The sequence below is a fragment of the Coffea arabica genome, chromosome 4c (genome assembly GCF_036785885.1).
Source record: "Coffea arabica cultivar ET-39 chromosome 4c, Coffea Arabica ET-39 HiFi, whole genome shotgun sequence".
Lineage (NCBI taxonomy): Eukaryota > Viridiplantae > Streptophyta > Magnoliopsida > Gentianales > Rubiaceae > Coffea > Coffea arabica.
Genome location: NC_092316.1, coordinates 50,616,266 through 50,639,937, shown reverse-complemented (window position 1 = coordinate 50,639,937; position 23,672 = coordinate 50,616,266). Strand labels below are relative to the sequence as shown.

Sequence of the window (23,672 nt, the reverse complement as noted above, 5' to 3'; positions counted from 1 at the left end):
TAAATATAAATATTGTTGAAAAATTTTTGGTTTATATACTTTTTAAAAACTATTACTTGTTCATGTTTAGTTTTAATGTTGTAGTCTTGTAAATGTTAAATTAGTTTTACAACTTAATAGTTATAGTAATTATATTAAGAAAATTAAGGAGTAATAAGTGAGTTTGGGTTAAACCCGATTAAGGCTCACAACCCAAATATTTTGTGAGTTGAGTATGAGTTTCACATTTATGACCCCAAAACTCATAGTCCGAAACCCGAAAATGTTTTAAATTAAATGAGCTGAATTTGATCTTATGAAAGCCCGACTCATTAGCCCCGATTGACAGACCTAGTTTCATGACATATAATGTCATTAATTTAGCCCTAATAATGCTTTTACAAAAATTCCTTCTATAGGATGAAGTTTTCTTGAAGCGAAATGTTGTAGCCCGATTAGTATTACTTGGAATGAGTTTGAAGCCTTTCAAATGTTAAAAATAGATAATCTTGATGCAGCGCAGAAGATCTAGTAACAAAAGGCAATCACCTGATGGTCTTGTCAACCTTTCTTAATAACTTAATGAACATATACCACATCTTATTCTATAAAGTATAGATTTTTGGAGGCCAATAAGGTTTTGATTCAGTGAAATCAGAGATTCTAGATTCAAAATTTTTATGTTCCTTCTTTGCTTCTGAAGTCTCACACCTCCCCTACAGGAAAAAAAAATTAAAAAAAAAAGAATAAAAAGCAAAGTATAGATTCTCGGAGAATGAACAAGGCCATGGAATAAACTCATCCAAGGGTTGAAGAATAATAAATAATAATGTTTTATCATGCCATATATTTTGCATTAACTTGTATGTGTAGCATTTCGATAGTCCCCATATTTAGTAACTCTCGAATTTTTTCTTAATATTGAGGATCATCGATTAAACATTCACAATTAACAAATTTCCATCTTTGTTCCTCCATTTTTATTCTGTAGTGCACAAAATTAACGTGGCCTATATTTCATACCATAAGTAAAATGCTTCTCTATTTTCAAAACTTTTGTTTGATAGAGTTTAGGAGAAGTATTAGTTTTATTGCATTGATTTCATTTTCTTTTCATGTACTTTGATGGATTTATAATACCCTAGCCACTTAATGGAACTATTAACTTGATGACCAGTTTCGAGGAAGCTATAAGAGAAAAATTTTACGTTTTTTATAAACACATTTCTCAATCACTTTTTTTTTACTTCACATATATCATATCGTTATAATACATTTTCTACAAAAACTATAGTAATCCAAACGAACTATAAGGCTATCATATTCGCTAAGTTGTGTTTGCATCTGCTTTTTTACCCCTTTAATGCATAAAAGAAGCCTTATCTTTGCCTTCCATCTGTATATGCTAAGGTGGATTGTCCAAAAGACGCAGAATCATGGCACCCAAGTTTAAGAGGAAATAGAAAATTTAATTTGCAATACATCACCCAAAATCTTCATAATCCAACTGGAATTCACAGATTGCCATCTACCTGAAACAAGTACATCTATGCCTCTCAATGATCAAGATTTTTTAACTCCTTATTTTGATTTTTGAGGCATTTTATGATAATATCCTCAAAAGGGATTCATCATTGCATAGCTATTAGTATATCCCTAGACCACCATCTGTTGATTCTCTCTTCTTTCTGTTTTTTCCAATTGATTTGTAGACAGCTTATTTTAAGGTATTCAATTAGATCTTTTTTTATTGAAGTGCAAAATCCAACACAGAATGGTAAATCATAGTATATGTCCAGCAGTCCCATTTTTCTTAGCATGGAATTCAAAAAAAAAAAAAAAAAAAAAGAGGACAATTGGCACTGCAATATATGATATTCCAAGTGGACTTCGCCAGTAAAACCAGAAATATAGAGTTCTTTATCACGTTTGAGGAATACCGATGCCATTTTCAATTTTTTATCTTCTCCAAGCCTTTGCTTAATTTGTAAGATAAAGATTGAAGTTATAATTGACTAACTGTAGTGTGGTTGATTACAGCAACTCTCTAACAACATATTGTAAGATAATAACTTATCAAATTTAGGAAGAAAACCCTCTGATTCATCTATTCATATATATATATATATATATATATATATATATGATATATGAACAAGTCTCAATTCACTTTTTAACAAGAAATCCCAAACCTGTCATCAATTATTAAATGGATTAATTTTTCCTACACTGATACTGTATACACTATCAGCGTTGGATAAATGGCAACTATGCAAAATTTGAATTTGAAATTCAATTTTTGCACATGTCATGAATTCAACGATGATAGTGTATATATCATCAGTATAGGAAAGATTTACTCTTATTAAATTGGTGCAAGCTTCAACTTGTGGGGTGATCTTGCATGGTTTACATTTTGTATATAAGTGAGTAGATAGGTGAGTTTCTAAGATTCATTATTGCTAATTAGGTAGTTACATTACATGAGTTAAGAAAATTACAATTGAGCAAAAAAATTGCATGGACCACACAAGGTACACATCCAATTGTCAAATATACATGCACATCTAAAAGTCCATAGATTTGCATAAATTTTTAAATTTGATCATGGTCGGTCAAGTAATTACTTGAACAAACTGTTCTTATTATTATTATTATCAGTTGATGCCTACAAGATGAGAATTGCATTTTCTATTAAAGCAGTAAAGTCAATAATACACGTAATCACAAAAGTAAGCGTGCAACAAGTAGGTAGTGTAAATAAAATACTTCAACATAATTGCCTTTTCTTTTTTTTTTTTCCCTTTTTTGTGAAATTGCCTATTAGTATCATAAATCCTCTATTCGTAGAATATTAAAAAAAAATTATAGAGTTTCAAGATTGAACAATGCCACTTTACAGTTGAAAAAAAAAAAAAAACCTGTCTTAATTTAGGTGAGTTCTATTCAAATTAGAAAAAAAAAAGAAGTGTATATTAGAATCTGTACTTTTGATTTTCAGTTGGAAGTTGCATTCGTGGTGGTTCCCCTGGCTGCTTTCCACAATCCACACTCCAACTCTTCCTTGCTCTTTCTCCCACCTTTCCAGTCGTTTCCTTTACGTCATAGCATTGATTCAATTCAAGAACAAGAAGAAGAAACAACAAAAAAAAGAAGAAAAAAGGTGCAATAGAAGCCAAAGTCCACCCCTAAACCTTTCTTTTTTTCTCAGTTTCTCTTCCTTCAAAGTCTTCTCTCTCTCTCTTCGTCCAATATCCATCCATCCCATGTAGCAAAAACACTTGGACTAGTTCTACTACTAGCATTTACTGCCCCTTGTAGAAAGACCTGTTCTATCCTCTTCCCTCCATCTGTTTCCATTTTGTCAGCATTTCATTTCACCTCTTTCTTTATATCTGAGCAGAGCCCACAATTTTACCAACGCTTGTCTCAGTTTCTGCAGCATCTCAAATGGCAAATACTCTGTTTTCAAGAGCTTTCTTGATTGTATCCACCCTTGTATTGTCTAGTACCAGTATTTTAACTGAGGCAAGATTGTGGAGAAGAGTAGTATTAGTATACTTGATCCTTCTGATATTCGCTCCAAGCATGATGCTGCTATTGGCAACTTTGGTGTGCCTGACTATGGAGGATCAATGGTTGGAACTGTTGTTTATCCTGATACAGGTGCTACTGGTTGTTCTCCTTTTGAGGGTGATAAGCCCTTCAGGTCAAAGTCTTCCACTCCCACCATCCTCCTCCTTGATCGTGGAGGTAATCATCAGCTTTCTTCTTCTCCTGTCGCTTTTCCTGGTGCAATTTTTTTTTTTGTTAGTTTTATACATCTGCATGTGTTTATGTGACATGCAATTAACAATTTTTGAGAATTTGGAGAATGGGATTTTAGTAGTTAGCTCTTTAAGGTGGTGGAATTATTTCTTTTTAATTTTTTTAAAGTGAGTTTAACGTTGTTTAGAAGATTTTGATGTGTTGCTTCTGTCCTTTAGGTAATTAAATTGTCTTTTTGGATGTCCAGATTTAGTTACTCTGTCTTATTGCTCTGTTTTCATGGTCAACCTTGATACTTTCTGCCATGTGATCATCCGACGGCAGAGAATCAATTTGCAGTTTATAGCTTTTTTTTTTTTTTTAAATTTAATCAACTATAGTTTCCTAATTTAAAACCTTTGATTTTTCTGGTGTATTTGTGCAAACTTCTTTTTATTTTTCAGAGGAAATAAGTTGATTCTGATGCATCAAGCTGTTCTTATATCACCCTTCTGTGTCTTCCTAGAGGCACCCAAACAATTTTGGGTCCTGGAATACTATCCTTTGTGCATGGATTATTGATGCTTAACGGAAAGTCCTGGATGAACTCAGAATGCTAATCCAATCAAAATAATTTTGGTTACAGTATAAACGGAGCAACAATTGGTAGGGGTTCAAAAGTGGAATTTAAACACTGCAGATTTATGGAATCTCAAGTTTTGGCCGTGGTTGGTGAAATTCTACTTCTTTTCTCCTGTCTTGTTATGAAATCATGCTAATTCTGGTTTCTGGGAGAGTGGAGGGAACCTTTTAGCTCTATACCAATTACCAGGAGACCTTTTTGAGATAAATGGACGAGCCCGATTGAAACCAATAACAAGTAATTAGAACAAACAATTTTATGATGCAATGGAACGCTGTGGTCTCTAATTAAAACTTTTTTCTGCCCTTTACAGGATGTTACTTCGCTTTGAAGGTATGGAATGGACAACAAGCTGGTGCTGCTGCAGTTTTAGTGGCTGATAGCGTAGATGAGCCCCTAATAACTATGGATTCACCGGAAGAAAGCTCAGATGCAGATGGATACTTGGAGAAGATTGGAGTCCCTTCAGTTTTGATTGATCATTCTGTCGGTGAATCCATAAAGGGTGCACTGAAGAAAGCTGCAAATGTTGTTGTAAAAATTGACTGGTCGGAGTCAATGCCACATCCTGATCAGAGGGTGGAGTATGAGCTCTGGACCAATAGTAATGATGAGTGTGGAATCCGGTGTGATGAACAAATGAATTTCATCAAAAATTTTAAGGGCAATGCTCAGATTCTTGAGAAGGGTGGATACACCCGTTTCACACCACACTACATCACTTGGTATTGTCCTCACGCTTTTCTTCTTAGCAGTCAATGCAAGTCTCAGTGCATCAATCATGGAAGATACTGTGCACCTGATCCTGAGCAAGACTTTGGGATGGGGTATCAAGGAAAGGACGTAGTATTCGAAAATTTAGGACAGCTCTGCGTGCACAGAGTTGCAAATGAGAGCAACCGCTCTTGGGTTTGGTGGGATTATGTCACAGACTTCCACATTAGGTGCTCAATGAAGCAAAAGAAATACAGCAAGGAATGTGCAGAGGAGGTTATGAGATCGCTGCGTGAGTTCTGCTCTCAAAAGCTTTTTCTGCAGAACAAATTGATCTTGCATTTTGAAAATACTCAACTATTTACGTATCTTGTCCATCAGATCTACCGATTGAGAAGATAAAGAGTTGTATGGGCGACCCCGAAGCTGATGTGGAAAATCAAGTACTTAAAATTGAACAAGACCTCCAGGTTCTTACAATCCCCACGCCTCAATTTTATTTGTCTCAGTTGTCAGAAATTAACGCTGATGAGACAAAAGTTAGACATGATTTGGTGGATGAATGACCATTACATTGACTTTTTGTTCTTTGTTAAATCTAGGTTGGTCGAGGATCTCGAGGTGATGTCACAATATTGCCAACATTGGATATAAACGATGTCCAGTACAGAGGTTTGTTACAGATGTCTATGTTGTTCAATACTTGTAGTCCCTTGGTAGTTTTGGATATTACTTCAGAAGATTAATCCACATTCTTTTTGGATGGTTAATGGAGAAAACATTGGACTTGTAATTTTCTGTATCAGTTCAAAAATGCTGGCCAGCTGACATGGTCATCCATTCTGATTAAAATTTTCCGAGTTAAGATCAGATGCAAGATTCTGTCTGCAGCTGCAGCTTTTGGCCTCCTTTTTCTCCTGAAGATAAAAAAGGACTCATTTGGGAGTAACAGCATTGTCTTGCATTAGTTTATCCAAACAAAATTAGTAACTGAATTAACAACTTAATTCGATCACAGTAAGAATGACACAAGACTGGAGACAATATTTCAGAATGGGGTTTTCCTGAGACATATTCCCTATTGCGAATTTCATTTATTCTAATACTTACTCTTGCAACTCCAACAAATTTACAATCTGAATGAATTCTGATTTGGTTGTGGCATTTCTGATCATACTTCAATTAGTTTGACTAAAGCATATAATGTGAAATGCTTCTACATCAAACAATTAACCATATAATAATCTAAAGAAACTATTTTTCTAGTTAATGATGGATTTTTGTTTTGCTAACCAAACTAAATTTGCTTTTTCTTCACTCCATCAAGGAAAATTAGAGAGGGTTGCCGTCTTAAAAGCCATTTGCGCTGGATTCAAGGAGACTACTGATCCTCCCATTTGTCTAAATGGAGGTTTGGCTCTGCATGGCTGATGGTTTTTGCTAGTGACAGAAATAGTACTTATGTAGCATCATCTGATCTCTCTGCTTTATAAACAGATCTTGAGACCAACGAGTGCCTTGAAAACAATGGTGGTTGTTGGCAGGACTCTCATTCTAACATAACTGCCTGCAAGGTAAGTGAAAGCATTTCTTCTGATTACATACACATGTGGTGACTTGTGCTTCTTGCTGTGGAATGCGATTGAAATACACGAATAAACCACTTCAGCTGCTCTCTTATCAGCCTTTATTTGTTATTTCTTAAGGATACATTCAGGGGAAGAGTTTGCCAGTGCCCTTCAGCGAATGGTGTGCAATATAGAGGAGATGGATACAAGTCTTGTGAAGGTATCTATTCTATTCTATAGGGAGATATATCTTTCAATAATTTAGCTTTGATACTTCCAAACATGTTCCCTTTTTATTATCAACTTGTGAAGGAATCTTTTCCTGGAACCATTTTTTTTTGGGGGCTTTTGCGGTCCAGAATAAGGCATTACGAGATAACATTTTAAGTGATTTCTCTTTGTTCTGTCACATTTCCTAGATCCAACAGGCATGCAAGTATCTTACACATTCACCAATTCCAACCCTGCTGCTTTACATAAGTGGCCAATTAAAATTATGTTCAAATTCTATATTCAAAGATTGCACCTGAGTTTCTCCTTAGAATTATAACCTCGTAGGCACATTCTATCCAGGATTCATGCCTCTTATGCTTTTGCTTCCTCTTTTATATTTGCAGCTGTTGGACCTGGAAGATGCATGGTCAATAATGGAGGGTGCTGGTCAGAAACTCGACATGGACTGACAGTTTCAGCTTGCACAGTTCAGTGATACATTACTTTTCAAAAGACAACAGTTTTTTTATGGATTCTACCATTCTAATGTTGATATGATATCCTTCTGTGGATAAACAGGAATCTGATCTTACAGGCTGTCACTGTCCTCCTGGATTCACTGGAGATGGCTGTCAATGTGAAGGTGCTTTCCTGCCATTATCAAAAAATGGATAACTCTTTAACATATATAAGATCCCCAGTCTTCTACTTAGCTCTGGCTATCCTTCTTAAGTTTACTGCCTTAATCTGAGATTTCAATTCAATGTTCTACTCTTTAATGTATGACAGAAATAGATGAATGTAAGGAAGGTAAAGTTTGTCAATGTGATGATTGCACCTGTAAGAACACATGGAGCGAATTTGAGTGCGGTTGCAGAGGGGACAAACTTTACATTTTGGAGCACGATACCTGCATTGGTAAGAAAAATCATCTCAAATTGATTAGAATTTGTGATTCTGCAGAAGTAACACAGAGTTGTTTGCTGCTTTAAACACATCATGTGCGACTAGTTTCATTATCTTTCTCTTTGGTTGAAATGAAAATTTCATATTTTTCCGAGATTCTAATATTCATCTAGGGTAGAAAAGATGTAAGAGCCACCAAAATGTAAAAGATGAACTATGTCTTATTCTTTGCTTCAATCTGCTGATATCTCCTTGCTTGCATAGAGTTCCATGTAAACACCCTAAAAAGTGTTGACTTTCAATCCTGAGTACATCTTCCATGCAGAATACAATGTGAGCCTATTTTTATGGGATTTATTTACTCAGACTTCCTAAGTGCGGGTGCTTATGAATTTAAAATTTGTCCCTCGAATAAACCAACAAAAAGAAAAGCTCAAAAGACTACTCATGCTGCCTTATTTGTAAACAGCATAAGAAGATATAATGCACAAGACTCCCACCACATGGGGCTAGGTATACAAGATTAGATAGTATTTTCGTGTGCCTGACCTATGAATATCGTCCATGTCAGAATATTCTGCAGGAATGCCCAAAACCTCGACCACAGCAAATGTTTTAGGTTGTCACTCAAGAAAATGAAACTCACTTCTTTAATGACTATTCATTTCTTCAAAATAAATAGATTTAATTTTACTTGTTTGTTTGCAATATACTCGCTCTCTCTTTGTGCTTATGTATACAAACATAAGCTCCTATGCATCAAGACACACGTATCAGTTCAAGACTTCATTAACTTCAGTTTTCCTGCATCTTTTTCATTTCTATTTCTTACTGTTTTCCTTATAATGAGAGGCAAACCACCTTTTATCAACAGGACAGTACGTTTGAGTTGCTAGTAGGAAGGCTAAAAGATATGCATTCAACAAGTTATCCCCTGAGGGGAGATGAAAAATATGTACTTTAGTAGGATGCTGCAAACAAAGAACAAATTACTAATTACTATATTTTTCATTCCTCACAGAAAGGCACACATCAAAATTCGGGTGGTTTGTCACATTATTGGTTTTAGCTGCAGTAGTGGCTGCTAGCATGGCTGGTTACATCTTCTACAAATATAGACTTCGAGTACGTCTCATTATCGCCCGACCTGGGTAGCTCACCTGGTGGTGTAGTCTCTAGTTAGAGCATCCACCAAGGTTCGACTCCCAGTAACCAAAATGGGAAATGACCCAACAACCCAAATAAGGGTTGGGGCCTGAAGTTGGGCCAGGCCCTTTTGTTTGACAAAAAAAAAAAAAAAGTACGTCTCATTATCATCAGCTCAACAAACTTCTTACATTGCGATCATCTATTTCATGTATCTAACTTCCATCTGATTTGCAGTCTTACATGGACTCGGAGATTATGGCCATCATGTCACAGTACATGCCAATCGACAACCAGCAAAATCAGGTTGTCCGTCATGAAGCTGAGCCTCTTCAACAACGTTCATCTGTGTAGAAGTCGCCGATTGCTATCTACACTCAGCTGCCACTTGTCTTCTTCAACTCTACAGTTTTCACAAATCCTGGATGAGGCATGCATTGCTTTATTTTCTAAAGCAGCAGCTGAGGCAACGACGAATTCTGATGGACAGTATGCATGAGAACTTGCATCTGCTGGTTTGGAATTTTGAAGCTGGATAGAAATGAATTAATGTAGCTACGCTTGAAGTTGGCAAAAACATTTTCCCTTGTGTACATAACATTACTCGTAGATGTAAGCCTAAACTTGTCAGGCAAAGGCGTGGAAGTTTACACTGAAATCATTTTCAGCTTTTATAGATGATAAGCTTTCAAAGGTGCAGATTTTGATGGGAGGAACATTTTCATCTTCGAATGGGTAAATTGAAGGCCATTCCTGTTTACTGTGTTCCTCCTATTTTAATCTAGAGTTTATAGGAAATGTATATACAGATATTCCGAACTAAGAAAAGACAATTTACTCTCCTTATCACTCAATAAGCAATTTCAAAGGAAGCTCTAAAACATCACAAAAAATAATTTTGGTGAGACAATACTTCTTAGGAGAAGTAACAGATCCAAATAGGAAAATAAAGCGTTTCAAGGCTTTGGCCAATGTTAAGCTTCTCATCTCTTTCTTCCTCCACGCTCTCTGAGAGAGAGTTGAAGTGTTTCTCCGGGTGCAACGTTATAATATGCGAGCGACAAATTGTCCTTGAGAAAACCAGGCCTTCCACTCAGTTTCTGTTTGTTAGCCGGAAGTTGAATCTCACCAGCTATTTTCTCTTTCAAGCTGCTGACAGTTTCAGACAGCGACTGCACAAGAATCTCCAGCACCTGCCCTTTCATATTGCCTTCATCATGATTGGGCACAGACACGTTGATACGAGCAGGTCCCTGCAGTGCACACAAATGCAAGCTTAGTTACAACCCAATGACGTAAAACCTTCTCTTTTTTCACAAAAGGAAATTTTTTTTTTTTAAAAAAATCACAAATATAAATGAATGCAAAAGTGCATCATACCGAATGTTGAGCTAAAAATTGATCCTCGGGAACAAGCAGAGCATCATCAAGTTTCTGTCTTTTTGGTTCTGGTTCTTCAGGAAGTGGTGGAGGAGCTTCCTCAGGTGGAGGTGGTGGCATTCCCTGAGGCATGGATGGCGGTGGGACCATAGGCAGGCCAGGCTGAGACATGGAAAGGGGAACAAAAGGCCGGGGAGCAGACAAATGTGTAAATTGAGATCCAGGTGGCGGTGGCACAGGCATGTTGGGGGAATTCATGGACATGGACGGATGCATTTGGGGTCGATTTACCATCAGAGGTTGCTGGCCCGGCATCATTGACATCGGATGAGGTGCAGGTCTAGGCAGAACACCGACGACTGGAGGCCTAGGTGGAGGTGGAGCCAAAACACCGGGACCAGTTGGGGTTGAATACTGAACAGTATTAGGAGGCCTAGGGATATTCAAGGCAAGTCCAGGAGGTGGAGGAAGAGGTCTAATTGATGGCATGCCAGGTCTGGGAGGAGGAGGAGCTGCAGGACCTGGAAGATTTCTCATATCACTGTTGCCTGCTTCATTTAGATCTTCTCCACCAGCATTCTGAGACATGGCCTGACTTGCTGTACGACCAATACTTCCTGTATGCCCATCCCAAATGACTTGCTTTGGTTGATCATCTTTTTTCTTCTCGATCTCTGCCTTAACAGCATTAGAGACTTCCTCCTCAGTGGTACCAAAAATATCAGGACGGGTTCGAGCAAGTCCAACAATATTTTTTGTGATCTCATCATCAGGAGCAAGAGTTGTATCCCTAATTTTTGCAAACATCCTCTCCTTCTGCTCCTTGTACTTTGGATCAATTAAAGAGATCCTGATATGTTCAGACATCTCATTGTCAGGAATCAGCTCACCAGTTATTGGAGACACAACAAATTTAGTTGGATCTCTTTCAGCAGGTAACCTCTCCTCAGGTCTCTTCCAATTCTTTACTATCCTCATAGGTGGTTCTGCTTCATCTATTGTAACCTTAGCTTCATTATTCTTCAGGTCCCCGTTCTCTTCAAGACTAGCTGCCCTCATGCCCTCCTCAACAAGCTGCACCTCCTCTTCATCCATTTCCATTTCTACTTCCTTCCCAGGCTCAATGATCTCCTCTTCTTCCATACCTGTCATCTTGCTTCTTCGTATAACCTCCTCCAGGGTCATAGGAGGGGGCAAATCTTCATCCTCATCATCTGCAAAGTCTATGGTCTCTACTACAACAAAGTCATGCCAATCAATCATGGCCATATGTAATCGCTCCTGTTCTATCTCATCTTCAGCTTTCTGCCTAGCCTGCTCCTGCGACCGTTCCCACTCCAAGCGATGAAGGCATCTTTCAAGCACCGTAGTCATGTCAGTTACACTCTTTCTCAACTTATCTGTTAATGCTTTTGGAGGCATCAATACTTTCGAATAAGCATCCGCAAGAGATGTAAAAAACATAAACATGCTATGGGTTGGTTTTAGAAAAAGAAATTGAGGATTGTTAATCTCCCTACTGGTCAATCCAGTCAAAAATGATTTCCCATTCCTTGCGACAAACTGGGCAGTAAGCTTAATTATGTCCAACTCCTCCCCTGTAATCCCTTCAGGGAGACGAACAGTGTACTGCTCTGCTTCAGGGGGTTCAAGAATTTTACGAACAGGCCTAAACTGCACCGACGGATCAGGCTTTGCAATCGCATCCTTGCCATCAGCAGCCGGGGCAGCAGCTGCAGACTCAGGAGCAGCTGAATCTGCCAGTTGCAATGGCTGCAGAGCAGAAACCTGATTTTGTGCACGAGCTTCAGATAAACGATGCTGATAGTATGCATGGTATGGATCAGAGGCATTCAAAAAGTTAAATTTTGGATTCCCAGCATTGCTAGCGATAATCCTCTTTTCAAACTCAGGACCATTCTTGGCCACAAACTGAGATGTCTTGTCAACAATGTTTCTGATATCTGGAGGAGGATAAATAATACCAATAGTTCTCGTATGAGTCGCAACCGAAATAGGAGCTGAGTTGGATTTGTCAGCTTTGCTCAGATCCTCTTGACTTCCATTCTGTTTCTCGTCTTCTTCAGTTATCTGAGCTAGTGGTAAAGGCCCAAGATTACCATCAGAAGGGGGTGCAGGTAAAGGCAATATCGGCAAATTGCCCAACATTTCCAGATGGTCTGCAAAAAGTTCACAAAAAAGTTAAAAACAAACCAACAAAAAACACATGCAGCACACTATTTTTACTTCCTAGCATATCATGCTCTGATAACTCATGACTTCATGAAGCTTTATCACGATGAAGACCTCAAAAATGAGCACAACTACAAGAGACGGGTATTACCCCCTTGAAGATCATAAACTAGGTATGAGTTCATGCCTACTTCAGATCATCCACAAACTTTTCAATTCACTCAAGACAAACATTCACAAACATATTTCATCACATATGTTCACATACATCAAGTGGAATCACTACATAATCCCAAGTACAAGCAAAATAAACTAACGAATCAAAAATGTTAGAAAGCCACCTTTTCTTAAAATGAAAATAAATAAATTACACTAACAGAACAACCAACTTCAGAATAAACTAATCACAATGAAATTCATTAGAGCATCAAGATTCAGATTTCAGCAAAAACAACACCTAGGGGTGTGCATTCGGTGCATATTCGGTAATTCGGTGCATTGAATTCGGTGAATTCAGTTATTCTACCTGTAAAATTTTAAACCGTTTTCAATTCCGAATTGGGCATAACCGAATTCATTCCGCAACCGATTTCAAATTTGAAAACGGTAATGAATTCGGTTTAACCGAATTCATCTATTTAAAAAATAAAAAAAAAAAGCCTGTTATCAGCTTAAGTTTGCAACGCTGCTTCCGTACAATTTACAGGCTATGAGGCTAATTGCAAACTAATTCTAATTGCAAACTTACAGGCTACAAGCCTACAACACCAATTCAAAGGAAATCAACATCCAAATTATTACACACACATTACAAATGTGTTTCTCGCATCTGGTTATATGATTTCTCAAACCAGTTGTACCATTAGTCCTACCATCAGCAGCTATGCGTTTCTCGCAAAAAAGGCATATATCTAATCTTACCCTCAAAAACTTCTTTGAAGTGTGACCAAACTGTAGATCTTTTCTTGTATGGACCTCGCTTCTTTGGCTCTTTTCCTCCTGAATCTGCCGAGCTAGGAGCTGGAGCTGGAGTAGGACTTTCAGCTGACCACTTGATTGGGATTGTTAGTACTTCCAGTAGACATGACTGCAATAATTTGGAGAATAATGCAAAAAATCATGTCAATTGCAAAATCTCAGCTTTATGCGTAAAAAAAAATAGACTCAGTATTAACTTCACCATAAAAAATAGATTCAGCTTTATGCAAAATGTTGTAGGCCGATATAATATTCAAGGCAAGAATAGACTAGTTTCAAAGAAGCACAAGTGCATAACTTCATCCAGAATGTTGGCAAGACCCATTAATTAAGAGAATCTCCACGGACAAGGAGGTAAAAGGTGGAATTTTAGCAAGTTTTTTTCTTTTTAATTTTTCTAACGGGTAAAAGGTGGAATTTTTCCCCAAGGTCTTAACTTTTAAAGGCTGCACAACTGGAGAGAGATTTCTTGTGTATAAAATACAAAGCTTATGTTATATCAAATCTAATCTAAACTACTACAATAGTGAGAGTTTGCAATTGGAAGCTCAGATTTCGTCCCCTTATCAATTCAGGATAACAAATTTCCAAGTCGATCTTGGTCATTTTACTGCCAGAGATGAGCACTTACCTAAGCGAGCCAGAGATGAGCAGTGATTGGTGCTTCGGCTTTGGCACTCAGCAGCGATGAACCAGCACGGCAGGGATGAACTGGTGAAGTGAGAAATTCGGTCGAATGAGGACTGAGATGGAGACAGGAGAGACGTAGAGTGCGGCGGAGAGCAGCTTCGATTTGGGAATTGGGACTTGGGAGTGAAGCTGTGAAAGCCCTAAGTGAAGGCACTACCGCACTAGGCAGTGATTGTTCTGATTATCAGCTGAAATCTGACTTTTCCCAAATTCATCCGCAGTGATTGTGTAATTTTTAATTTACAAATTGGGGCTCCTAAATTATAATACATTCATTATGCTCCTCAATGATTTATAAATTATTACTAATTTGATCCCCAAATTTATTCATAATTGAACACATTACTTATGTTCTAATCATTTTGTGGTTTAATTGGCATTTATTTGATCACTTATACCTAGAATCCTTAGTCTATGATTTAAGAAACACATAAAAAGTGATTAACTTAAACTAGAATAAACCTTAGACTATACAATGATTGGTGATAATTTATGAATTTATAATTTACAATGACTAATAATAAGCAATATTAGTTAGTAGTTACAATGAATTTATAATTTACACTGATTAATAATAAGTACTATTAGTTACAAACTTACAAATTACAATGACTAGTGATAACTTATATTAGTTACAAACTTATAATTTATTTCAAATCAAAATAAAAACTTATTTACTTACACATGTTATTGTGAAAGTCAATACACTAGTACATTGATTTGCAATTCATATGCATTCACTTACACTGCTAACTACTTAGCTGTCTTATCTATACTTAAAGTCTTAAGAATTAAGATTAGTGAATAGATAATATGAATTTTTAAGTTAAATATGTAGAGTGCACTAATACTTGCAAGTTAGAGATTACGCATTCAAATATTCAATAATTCAAACATGAATGATGTATCAAATTACCAATATATAAATTTAATTACTAATTATGTTTATTGTTTAATATTTAGTATTATGCAATATGCATATATGACATATGTGTTAATTATTATCTAATTCTAGTCATGTTACTCATGTATAAAATAATAAGTAATATAGTTATCTTATATTGTTATGTATTACTATATATTTGTATTATTATAGTCATATAACAATTAACAAATACTAAAATAATATATTGTACATTATTATATATTATTATTATTATTATAAGTACATGATATGATGATAAATTGATAATACCATATACTAATTATTATTAATAGCATTTACCTATATAATATAATAAAGTATTAGTAGTATATACTAATACTAAATAGCATTTATCTATATATTATATAATTTTATATGCCAATTTGGTAATTCGAATGCGGTAATGCGGTACCCGATTTCAATTACCGAATTTGAATGCGAAATCGGTTATTACCTAATTCATAATCTCATTATACCATATTAGAATTCGGTGAATTTGGTACGTACCGAATTTGTACCAAATTACCAAATTCCCGATTTCAAATTACCGAATTGAATTTGAAATCGGTTATGAATTCGGTAAGAACCGAATTTGCTCACCCCTACTCACCATGACTATGATTGTGAAGGGTCCCAGATGGTAGTGGAGCACAATTGTGGAGATGTCCAGCAGCAAATCATCGACTCCAAGCAAATGGCCGACACATCAAACAAGCTAAAGCAAAAGGCTTATAATTACATTAGCTTTGAGGGTGAAGGGTCCAAAGCAATTGCAAAGCAAATTGTTGGAGGCGAACATCATCACATTGCCGACACCACTGAACTTAACAATATTTATGTCAAGTTGCGTGGGGATGAGCCTAAAAATTCCACATCAATTACAGCTCATGAAGTTGTTTTGCCAACTAATGCAGGAAACTTATCTCCACGAATAGTTGTTCCACGTGACAAGTCCCTGGATTCATCAGTACATCCTTTAAATATTGACTAATCTGGAGCCGTTGCGAGAAATTGCCGACAAGCGAGGGGTAAAGGTGTGCGGGTTAATACGCCAACCGACAGACAGTTAAGGTCAACAACATCACACCAAAACTCATTCTAGGTTCTTTCTCATGATTAGTGGAATATTTTGGAATATTAGAGGGGTATCTAAAGCCCCTAATCTAAGAAGATTGATTAAATTAGTACGTATTCACCATGTTCAGTTTGTTGTGATTTGTGAACCAAAATTAGACGTATCTAAATTGGAGTCCATCCGTCTACGATTATCATTTGATTATGTCTTTGTTAATCACTCAAGTGATATTTGGATTTTTTATAGCAGTCATTTTGTATGTTCTATTGTGGGTAACTCGGACCAGCATATTTCTATACATGTTCAAAGTATGTTGCTATCTAGTCCAATTATCATGTCTTTTGTTCATGCTAAGTGTTCAGTGGAGGAGCGCAGAGAACTATGGTGCAACTTATTAAGTGATAAGCCAATCTCTCTTCCTTGGTGTATTGGGGGGGACTTCAATGTTATTTTAGCACCTCATGAAAAGAGTGGTGGTCGTCCATTTGCTATAGCAGAGAGGTTGGATTTCATGTCTTTCATGGATGAGGCTAGGGTCTTTGATATAGGCTTCTCAGGAGCTAGTTTCACCTGGTCGAATAATAGGAGAGGTAGAGCCAGGATTTCAAAGAGGTTGGACAGGTTTCTAATTAATGGGGAGTGATTGGATATTTCAGATAAAATTTCTGTGATTCACCTGGCAAGACATCCTTCGGATCATTCACCGTTGAAAATTTCTTTTACGGCTCAATCAGATAATAAACCACGGCCTTTCCGATTTTTGAATCTTTGGACCACCAAACCCGAACTCTTGCAGGTTATTCGTTAGGCTTGGAATCAAGAGGTGGTTGGTTCTCCTTTGCGTATTTTGTGTTCTAAATTATCGGCAACGAGGAGGGCTATTCAAACTTGGAATAAACATCAATTTGGGAATATATTTGATGCTGTGCGATCTGGGAAAATGGCAGTTTAACGGGCAGAGGAAGCTGTGGATCAAGATGACTCGGAGGAATTTCATGTTCAGCTTAACAAGGCTCAGGTGGAACTACGTCATGCACTGTCAATTGAAAAGCAATTCTGGAGCCAAAAGGCCAGAATAAAATGGCTTACACAAGGAGATCGTAACTCAAGGTACTTTCATGCGGTGGTTAGGCAGAGACGAGCTCAAACAATGATACACCGCATCAAAAAACCGAACGGTGCTTGGGTGGACATGAATGCTGATATAGCAGATGAGGCAATATCATATTTCTCAAATCTTTTCACGGGGTCTTTGGAATCTTCTTCTGATATGCTGAATCTAATTCCGCCCATTATCTCGGAAGATGACAATGACAAATTAGAGGAATTTCCTTCAATTGAGGAGGTCTATCGAGTTGTGAGTTCAATGGATGGAAACAGTGCTGCGGGCTCAGATGGATTCACTGGAAAATTTTTTACATTTGCATGGGAAGTGGTAGCCCAGGATGTCTATAATGCAATACTCAGCTTTTTCTGCGGGGCTGAGTTACCTCGATTCATCACCTCTACCTCTATTGTGCTAATTCCCAAAATGTCAAATCCTCAGGAATTTTCACAATTTAGGCCAATCAGTCTGTGTAATTTCATTAACAAGTTGATATCTCGAATCTTAGCAGACAGAGTGGCTTATATTTTGCCAAAAATTATTTCCTCCCAGCAGACAGGCTTTGTAAAGGGTCATAATATATCAGAAAACTTTCTGCTAGCTCAGGAGATAATATCGAGCATTGGAAAAAAGAAGAGAGGTGGTAATATGGTAATAAAGCTAGACATGTCTAAGGCATATGATCGAATGACATGGGATCATATTATTGGTGTTTTGATGAGATTTGGTTTCCGGGAAAGATTCATTGATCTTGTTTGGAGATTGATATCTAATGTCTGGTTTTCGGTAATTATAAATAGGTCATCATATGGTTTCTTTAAGTCTTCGAAAGGACTTCGTCAGGGTGACCCATTATCGCCTGCTTTATTCATTATAGGGGTTGAGGTTTTATCTAGAGGTTTAAATAACCTCGTCATGCAATTGGGTTTTGTGGGTTTCAAAATTCCATATGCATGTCCTTCTATAACACATTTGGCATTTGCGGACGATGTCCTTTTATTTGCAAATGGATCTTCACATTCTTTAAAGACAATCATGCAGGTGATACAGTTGTATCAAAGGTGTTCGGGGCAGATGATAAATGTGCAAAAAAGCTGTTATTTGGTTCATTCATTATTGTCACCGGCGAGACGAAAGGTTATTGAACGTATCACTGGTTTTACCTGGCATTCTTTTCCAATACGTTATCTAGGATTCCCATTTTACTTCGGAAGGTGTAAATCATCATATTTTGGGGAAGTGTGTCAGTCTATTCTAGGAAGGATTATGTTATGGAAGTCAAGGATGCTATCGTTTAGAGGCAAGATAGTTCTAATCAAACATGTATTAGCATCGATGCCAGTGCATCTGCTATCAGCGGCGATTATCCCAACAAAGGTATTTAGAACTATAGAAAATGCCTTCTCGAATTTCCTATGGAGATCATCACCCGAGGATACCAAGTATCACTGGATACGTTGGTCTCAAATGTGCTATCGAATAGAGGAAGGAGGAGTCGGATTTTGAAGGTTAAAGGATGTCTATTCAGCCTTTTCATTCAAGTTGTGGTGGAACTTCAGAAAGGGATCGTCGTTATGGGCTAAGTTTATGAAAGCAAAATATTGTAGACGACTACATCCCTGTCAGGTAGAAATCAGAACAATGGACTCGGCACTCTGGAGAAGAATGGTGAATGTGAGTCGACAAGTGAAATTTTCTATGTTATGGGTTGCTAAAGACGGAGCATGTTATTTTTGGTATGACAATTGGTTGGGGGGTGGTACGCTATTCTTACGAGCTACAGTACTCCCAAACTTGTCGTTTGGCAATTTCATAACTAATGGGCAATGGGATGCGAATCGGTTATATCAGTATCTGCCACGCGAAATGGTTAACTCCATTTTGAACCACCCGCTCCCGGAAGAGCGCGGCAAAGCTGAAGTCATATGGATGCCCACAATTTCTGGAAATTTCACTGTAGCTTCAGCTTTTCAGGAAATTAGGCAAGCCCAAAACACATCAATGGTTTTTGATAGAATCTGGCATCCCCGTCTTCCTTTGAAAGCCTCATTTTTCATGTTGCGATTGTTGCTGGGTAGGTTGCCGATACCGGATAGGTTACGAAACTTTGGTTTTCATTTACCCTCAAAGTGTTTTTGCTGCCAATCGGCATCTGAAGAGTCAATCGAACATTTATTCTCCAATGGCAATATAGTTTTAACAGTTTGGAATTATTTTGGGGCTTCATGTGGACTCCAAGTATCAGGGTCATATTTGAGATCTCGCATAGTGGGTTGGTGGTTGAAATCATATGATTCTGATATAAGACGGTTTATTGGACGACTACTTCCTACTGTAGTATGTTGGCAAATTTGGAAGGCAAGAAATAAAGCAATGTTTGAGGATGTCCAGATGCGGTCGAATGTCATTTGTCAAGCCATTTTCTCAGAAATCCAATCCATTGTGGAGATACATTTCAAAAAAGTGGGACGAGTACAGTCATTTTATCATTTGTATGATTGGCCGAACTCATCTGATGTTGGGATCACATACAAACTTATTTGATGGGAAACGAAGGAATCTGGACGGTTCACACTTAATACAGACGGATGTTCTAAGGGTAATCCAAGAGTGGGTGGAGGCGGTGGAGTTCTTCGGAATTCAAATGGCCTACCTTTGATTGGTTTTTCGGCATATTTTGGAAAAACTACATGTCTTCGTGCAAAGGCTCGTGCCCTCCTTATTGGTCTTCAAACATGTGCACAGAGGAGCTTTCGGAATATCTATGTGCAATCGGATTCTTTGGTATTAATTGGAATTCTTCAGCATTGCAGTCAATGTCCCTGGCACATCCGATGGATTATCAGATAGATTTGGCAGTTTATGGAAGATCCAGATCATTTTTCACATTGTTACAAGGAAGCGAACAAGGTGGCTAATGTGTTATCCAATGTGGGCGTATCTCATCCAAACCAGCAAATCAAGATATACGAGACATTTAATACGTTTCCAACAATGGCTCGTGGAACAATTCGCCTTGATAGGCTAGGAATGCCTTCAATTCTAAAAATTAGGTCTATGTAACATTGTACTCTTGTATTACTTCTAATAAAAATAAATATATTTTAACAAAAAAAAAAAGTAGAACACATATTGCTTTTTGGTTAATGATTTAAAAGTGGTCTTTTACATTATGTGTTTTCACAAGATTTTTTAATTGCCTTTGACAATTTATTAATTGTCTTCAACAATGTACTTTTTTTTTTTATTTTCTAGGTTTCTAGGTTTAAAAAAATTTTGTGCAGTTTTCAATGTTTTTTTTAAGACTTTGGTAGAAAGCTTCTAAAGAATAACAAGGTGTCACTAATTACATAAATTGCAAGGCATCAAGTTTATTGTCATACAGCAGTTCACGTCATGCAATATATGTCAGACTATTTAGATTTTTTATGTTTTTGACTTAAGAGCAAAATACATCTTATGTTTTCATTTTGCTTCTATTAGCCGTGAACAGATTTAGAAGGTTGCTATGTTCCTATGACTTGATTGATTTTGAATTCTGATCTTTTATTAATATTTCATTTAGGTTATTTTCTTTTCACATTAACCTTTAAACAATTTATATTAAGTACCAAAATTGATGTTTTGGTAACGGGTTGGCCATTCTTTTGTTTACAGAAGATCAGCCAAGATTGATCTTGCCTATTTTCAAGTTTTTGAATGTTATCATATCGTTAAATATTTTTTTTTTTTTGCATTTTTGAATTATTAATTACTGAATTAGATGTTTAAATTTACATTATAAGACTATTTTTGAATAACAATGTGCACATAGTAATGTATTTAAGAAAGGTTATAATAGATTATACAATAAGTTTGTATTTTATGCAAATATTTTTATGAACTACACTAAATAATTTATTATTTTTAAACAATTCCCATTCAACGAATGGGTACAAAACTAGTTTACTTAAGAAAAGTGTATAAATATAAGGGAGAAATACTTCCGATTACTTTATTTTGGAAGGATTTTAGCCGGATACCAAAATAAACAGCACATATTAAACGGCAAAATAACACAAAGGGAAAACAAAAAAAGAAAAAAATAATAATATATTCATGAAATAAAATCTTGTCATTAGGAGCAACTAGCGTTAGCCAAGGGATTAGGCAATTAACAATGACAACAAATTTGAAAAGAAAAAGCAACTTTTACGCATATCATATGCTTAATTACCAAAATCATGCCAATTCTTTCGTTCTTTTGTGGAAAAATAATTATGCCAAGTTGCCAATATTAGGGACCCTTTTATACAAGACAGAGAAAGTGAATAAGTTGACATCCTTCAGCAACAGTTTCACGCTAATAGTTATCTATCCATAAAGTCTTTCATATGATATTCAACTGATTTGTGCCTTTAATATTTGGATACTATGTTATTGATTAACATAAAAAAAAGTGTGGACAATAAATTTATTTAATATTTAGAAAAGTTAGCTCGAGAACAACCACACTTGTGTTCATCTGCCACAAACGAGTGCACATCTGGAGACATCATCCATTTCTCGATTTGTACGTATTATTCTTGTGCGAGGGTCATGCTAATCTTCTCTGTATCATTTCAATTTTATCGGACGTCCATGCATCTAGAGAAATTCAGGGATAAATCGATTAAGTTACCCCAAATAAAAGGAAAATGAGATATTTTGATATAAATTTATACGTGCATCTAGAGGCATCAAAGGATAAATTGAGCAAGTTACCACAAATAAAAGGAAAATGAGATATTTTGGTATAAATATATACGCATACCAAATTTTACCACCAATATCTAATCTTTCCATGATGATTATCTTTGCCAATCTATATGTTATATAAGGGCTCGATCATCTGCACCAAAACAAATTTTTCTGACAAGGTTGAACTAGAAAGGAAGATAAGAAGAAAAACAACTGAAGCTTAGGATGGACATGAGGAAATTCATTGGTGTCTTTTTCTTGATCTTTCTTTTCTTCTCCAGTAAGTATCTGATTCCAGCAATTCTTCCGTGTTCTGGATTTATAATGGGCGTACCAAGTTAAAGTTCATTTTGCATCAACTAATCATTCACGAATAGTTTTTCCCCATTTGTCTGGCACTTTATTTTTATTTGAACGTCTATAAGTTCAAAAGTTAATTTGAATGACCAACGGTTCCATCTTTTTGTATGCAGATGAATATGCATGAAACTCAGTCTAATTTCAGAATAGTTTATATTCTTCTTCTTCTTCTTCTTTACCCTTCCACGCCGTTCCATACCCTTCCTATCCCCAACTACACTCTAAACCTAACAACGGATAGATCCCTAAGAGCTCTTCCTTGATCATTGGACCAACCTCAGTGGTTAAATAGTTTGTATTTGTTTTGTACTCAATATTTGGATGGGGCATAGGGTTCAATTCACGACAAAGTTATTTTGTTTCAAAGAAAATAGCAGATTCAATCAATTTAGCTGCATCTGTACAACATCCATATAAATGTAAAATGCATTGCATCTTGAAGAGGACATTTCTATGTTTTGAATTAACACCATCCTGGTCCATTTCTCCCATGCATGAAACTTTGGTATGCAAATTCACAATTTTTGTTTGTTTGTTTGTTTGTTTAATATGCAAAGTGTTTAATTCAGTTTCGTTCGTTTTTCAATCACAGATGATGCCATCGTTGAAGTTGAAGCCAAGGTTTGCCCCAAACCAGCAGCCCACTTCATAGGCCCTTGCATCCGTAGATCAAGCTGCCGTCGTGCCTGTGCAGAAGAAAATATTCCTGATGGAAAATGTACTCATTTTCTTGGCAAGTGCGTTTGCTTAAAGCCTTGTTAATCTTGAATTACGGGCAACTTCCAATTTCCAAATAAATCTATCACTTAGGCTTTAGAGGGAATTTTGATTAATTTTTCAAGAATAAGTTTTCCTTTAGTACCTTGAAAGTTTCCTCTAAATTCTTATTGTTGACAAAGAAGTATTTTTCATATATTACGTAAAGTATTATCTATTCTTAGATTGCCAGTATTTTTTTTTTCATATATTACGTAAAATATTATCTATTCTTAGATTTTGTTAATACAAGAATGCATCAAGGATGCGACAGGTGGTTTAATCTGGGGGATAACTGCAGAAACCTCCCACCAGGTTACTAATCCTTTGCAAATTTAGTCCAAACGATTAAAATATTATTTTAGGGAGTGAAATTAGAATTTTGTACCAAATTTGCCTTTGTGCTACATATCCAATGAATGACAAGTACTATAAATCAATTAACAATTAATAAATTTTAAGGAGTATAATTTATGGGCAAACACGCATTACTCATTTAAAGTACCAGCTCTTTACGAGCATTTTACTTTTAAATATTTAATTTATGATAAATATATCAATATTTGTAAGTAAAA

General features: G+C 36.4%; 2 protein-coding genes and 1 non-coding gene across 5 annotated transcripts; 1 reads left to right on the top strand and 2 right to left on the bottom strand.

Moving 5' to 3' along the window:
* The first annotated feature begins 3,010 nt into the window (after positions 1-3,010).
* LOC113740343 (vacuolar-sorting receptor 6) lies at positions 3,011-9,615 on the top strand. 3 transcript variants are annotated; one of them, XM_072046315.1, is made up of 13 exons: positions 3,011-3,732; positions 4,373-4,454; positions 4,683-5,375; positions 5,465-5,553; positions 5,686-5,755; positions 6,411-6,494; positions 6,581-6,657; positions 6,790-6,871; positions 7,269-7,351; positions 7,444-7,507; positions 7,654-7,782; positions 8,792-8,895; positions 9,154-9,615. In XM_072046315.1, the coding sequence occupies exons 3-13, from the start codon at positions 4,775-4,777 to the stop codon at positions 9,268-9,270; spliced, it is 1,500 nt and encodes a 499-aa protein (XP_071902416.1). In that variant the 5' UTR covers positions 3,011-3,732; positions 4,373-4,454; positions 4,683-4,774; the 3' UTR covers positions 9,271-9,615. The 3 variants fall into 3 exon arrangements, with proteins under 3 accessions (XP_071902416.1, XP_027123746.2, XP_027123747.2); XM_027267945.2 differs by lacking the exon at positions 4,373-4,454 and having other exon boundaries at positions 3,017-3,732; XM_027267946.2 differs by lacking the exons at positions 4,373-4,454; positions 8,792-8,895 and having other exon boundaries at positions 3,017-3,732.
* Positions 9,616-9,736: 121 nt separating this feature from the next.
* On the bottom strand, positions 9,737-14,339 carry LOC113740342 (probable splicing factor 3A subunit 1). The gene is made up of 4 exons (XM_027267944.2): positions 14,099-14,339; positions 13,411-13,576; positions 10,297-12,476; positions 9,737-10,169 (listed from the first exon to the last, which is right to left on the bottom strand). The coding sequence occupies exons 3-4, from the start codon at positions 12,463-12,465 to the stop codon at positions 9,900-9,902; spliced, it is 2,439 nt and encodes an 812-aa protein (XP_027123745.2). The 5' UTR covers positions 12,466-12,476; positions 13,411-13,576; positions 14,099-14,339; the 3' UTR covers positions 9,737-9,899.
* A 7,450-nt stretch (positions 14,340-21,789) lies between these two features.
* LOC113740478 (U6 spliceosomal RNA) lies at positions 21,790-21,894 on the bottom strand. The gene has a single exon (XR_003460476.1). It is a non-coding gene; the product is annotated as a U6 spliceosomal RNA (small nuclear RNA).
* Positions 21,895-23,672: the final 1,778 nt, after the last annotated feature.

Excerpts from the sequence above, each read along its gene's own strand:
- LOC113740343 (XM_027267945.2), top strand. The coding sequence starts at position 3,615 with ATGGTTGGAACTGTTGTTTATCCTGATACAGGTGCTACTGGTTGTTCT. Across the intron at positions 6,658-6,789 it reads CTAACATAACTGCCTGCAAG|GATACATTCAGGGGAAGAGT; the intron begins GTAAGTGAAAGC and ends TTATTTCTTAAG. Across the intron at positions 7,352-7,443 it reads TGACAGTTTCAGCTTGCACA|GAATCTGATCTTACAGGCTG; the intron begins GTTCAGTGATAC and ends GTGGATAAACAG.
- LOC113740342 (XM_027267944.2), bottom strand. The coding sequence starts at position 12,465 with ATGTTGGGCAATTTGCCGATATTGCCTTTACCTGCACCCCCTTCTGAT. Across the intron at positions 10,170-10,296 it reads AATTTTTAGCTCAACATTCG|GGACCTGCTCGTATCAACGT; the intron begins GTATGATGCACT and ends TGTGCACTGCAG.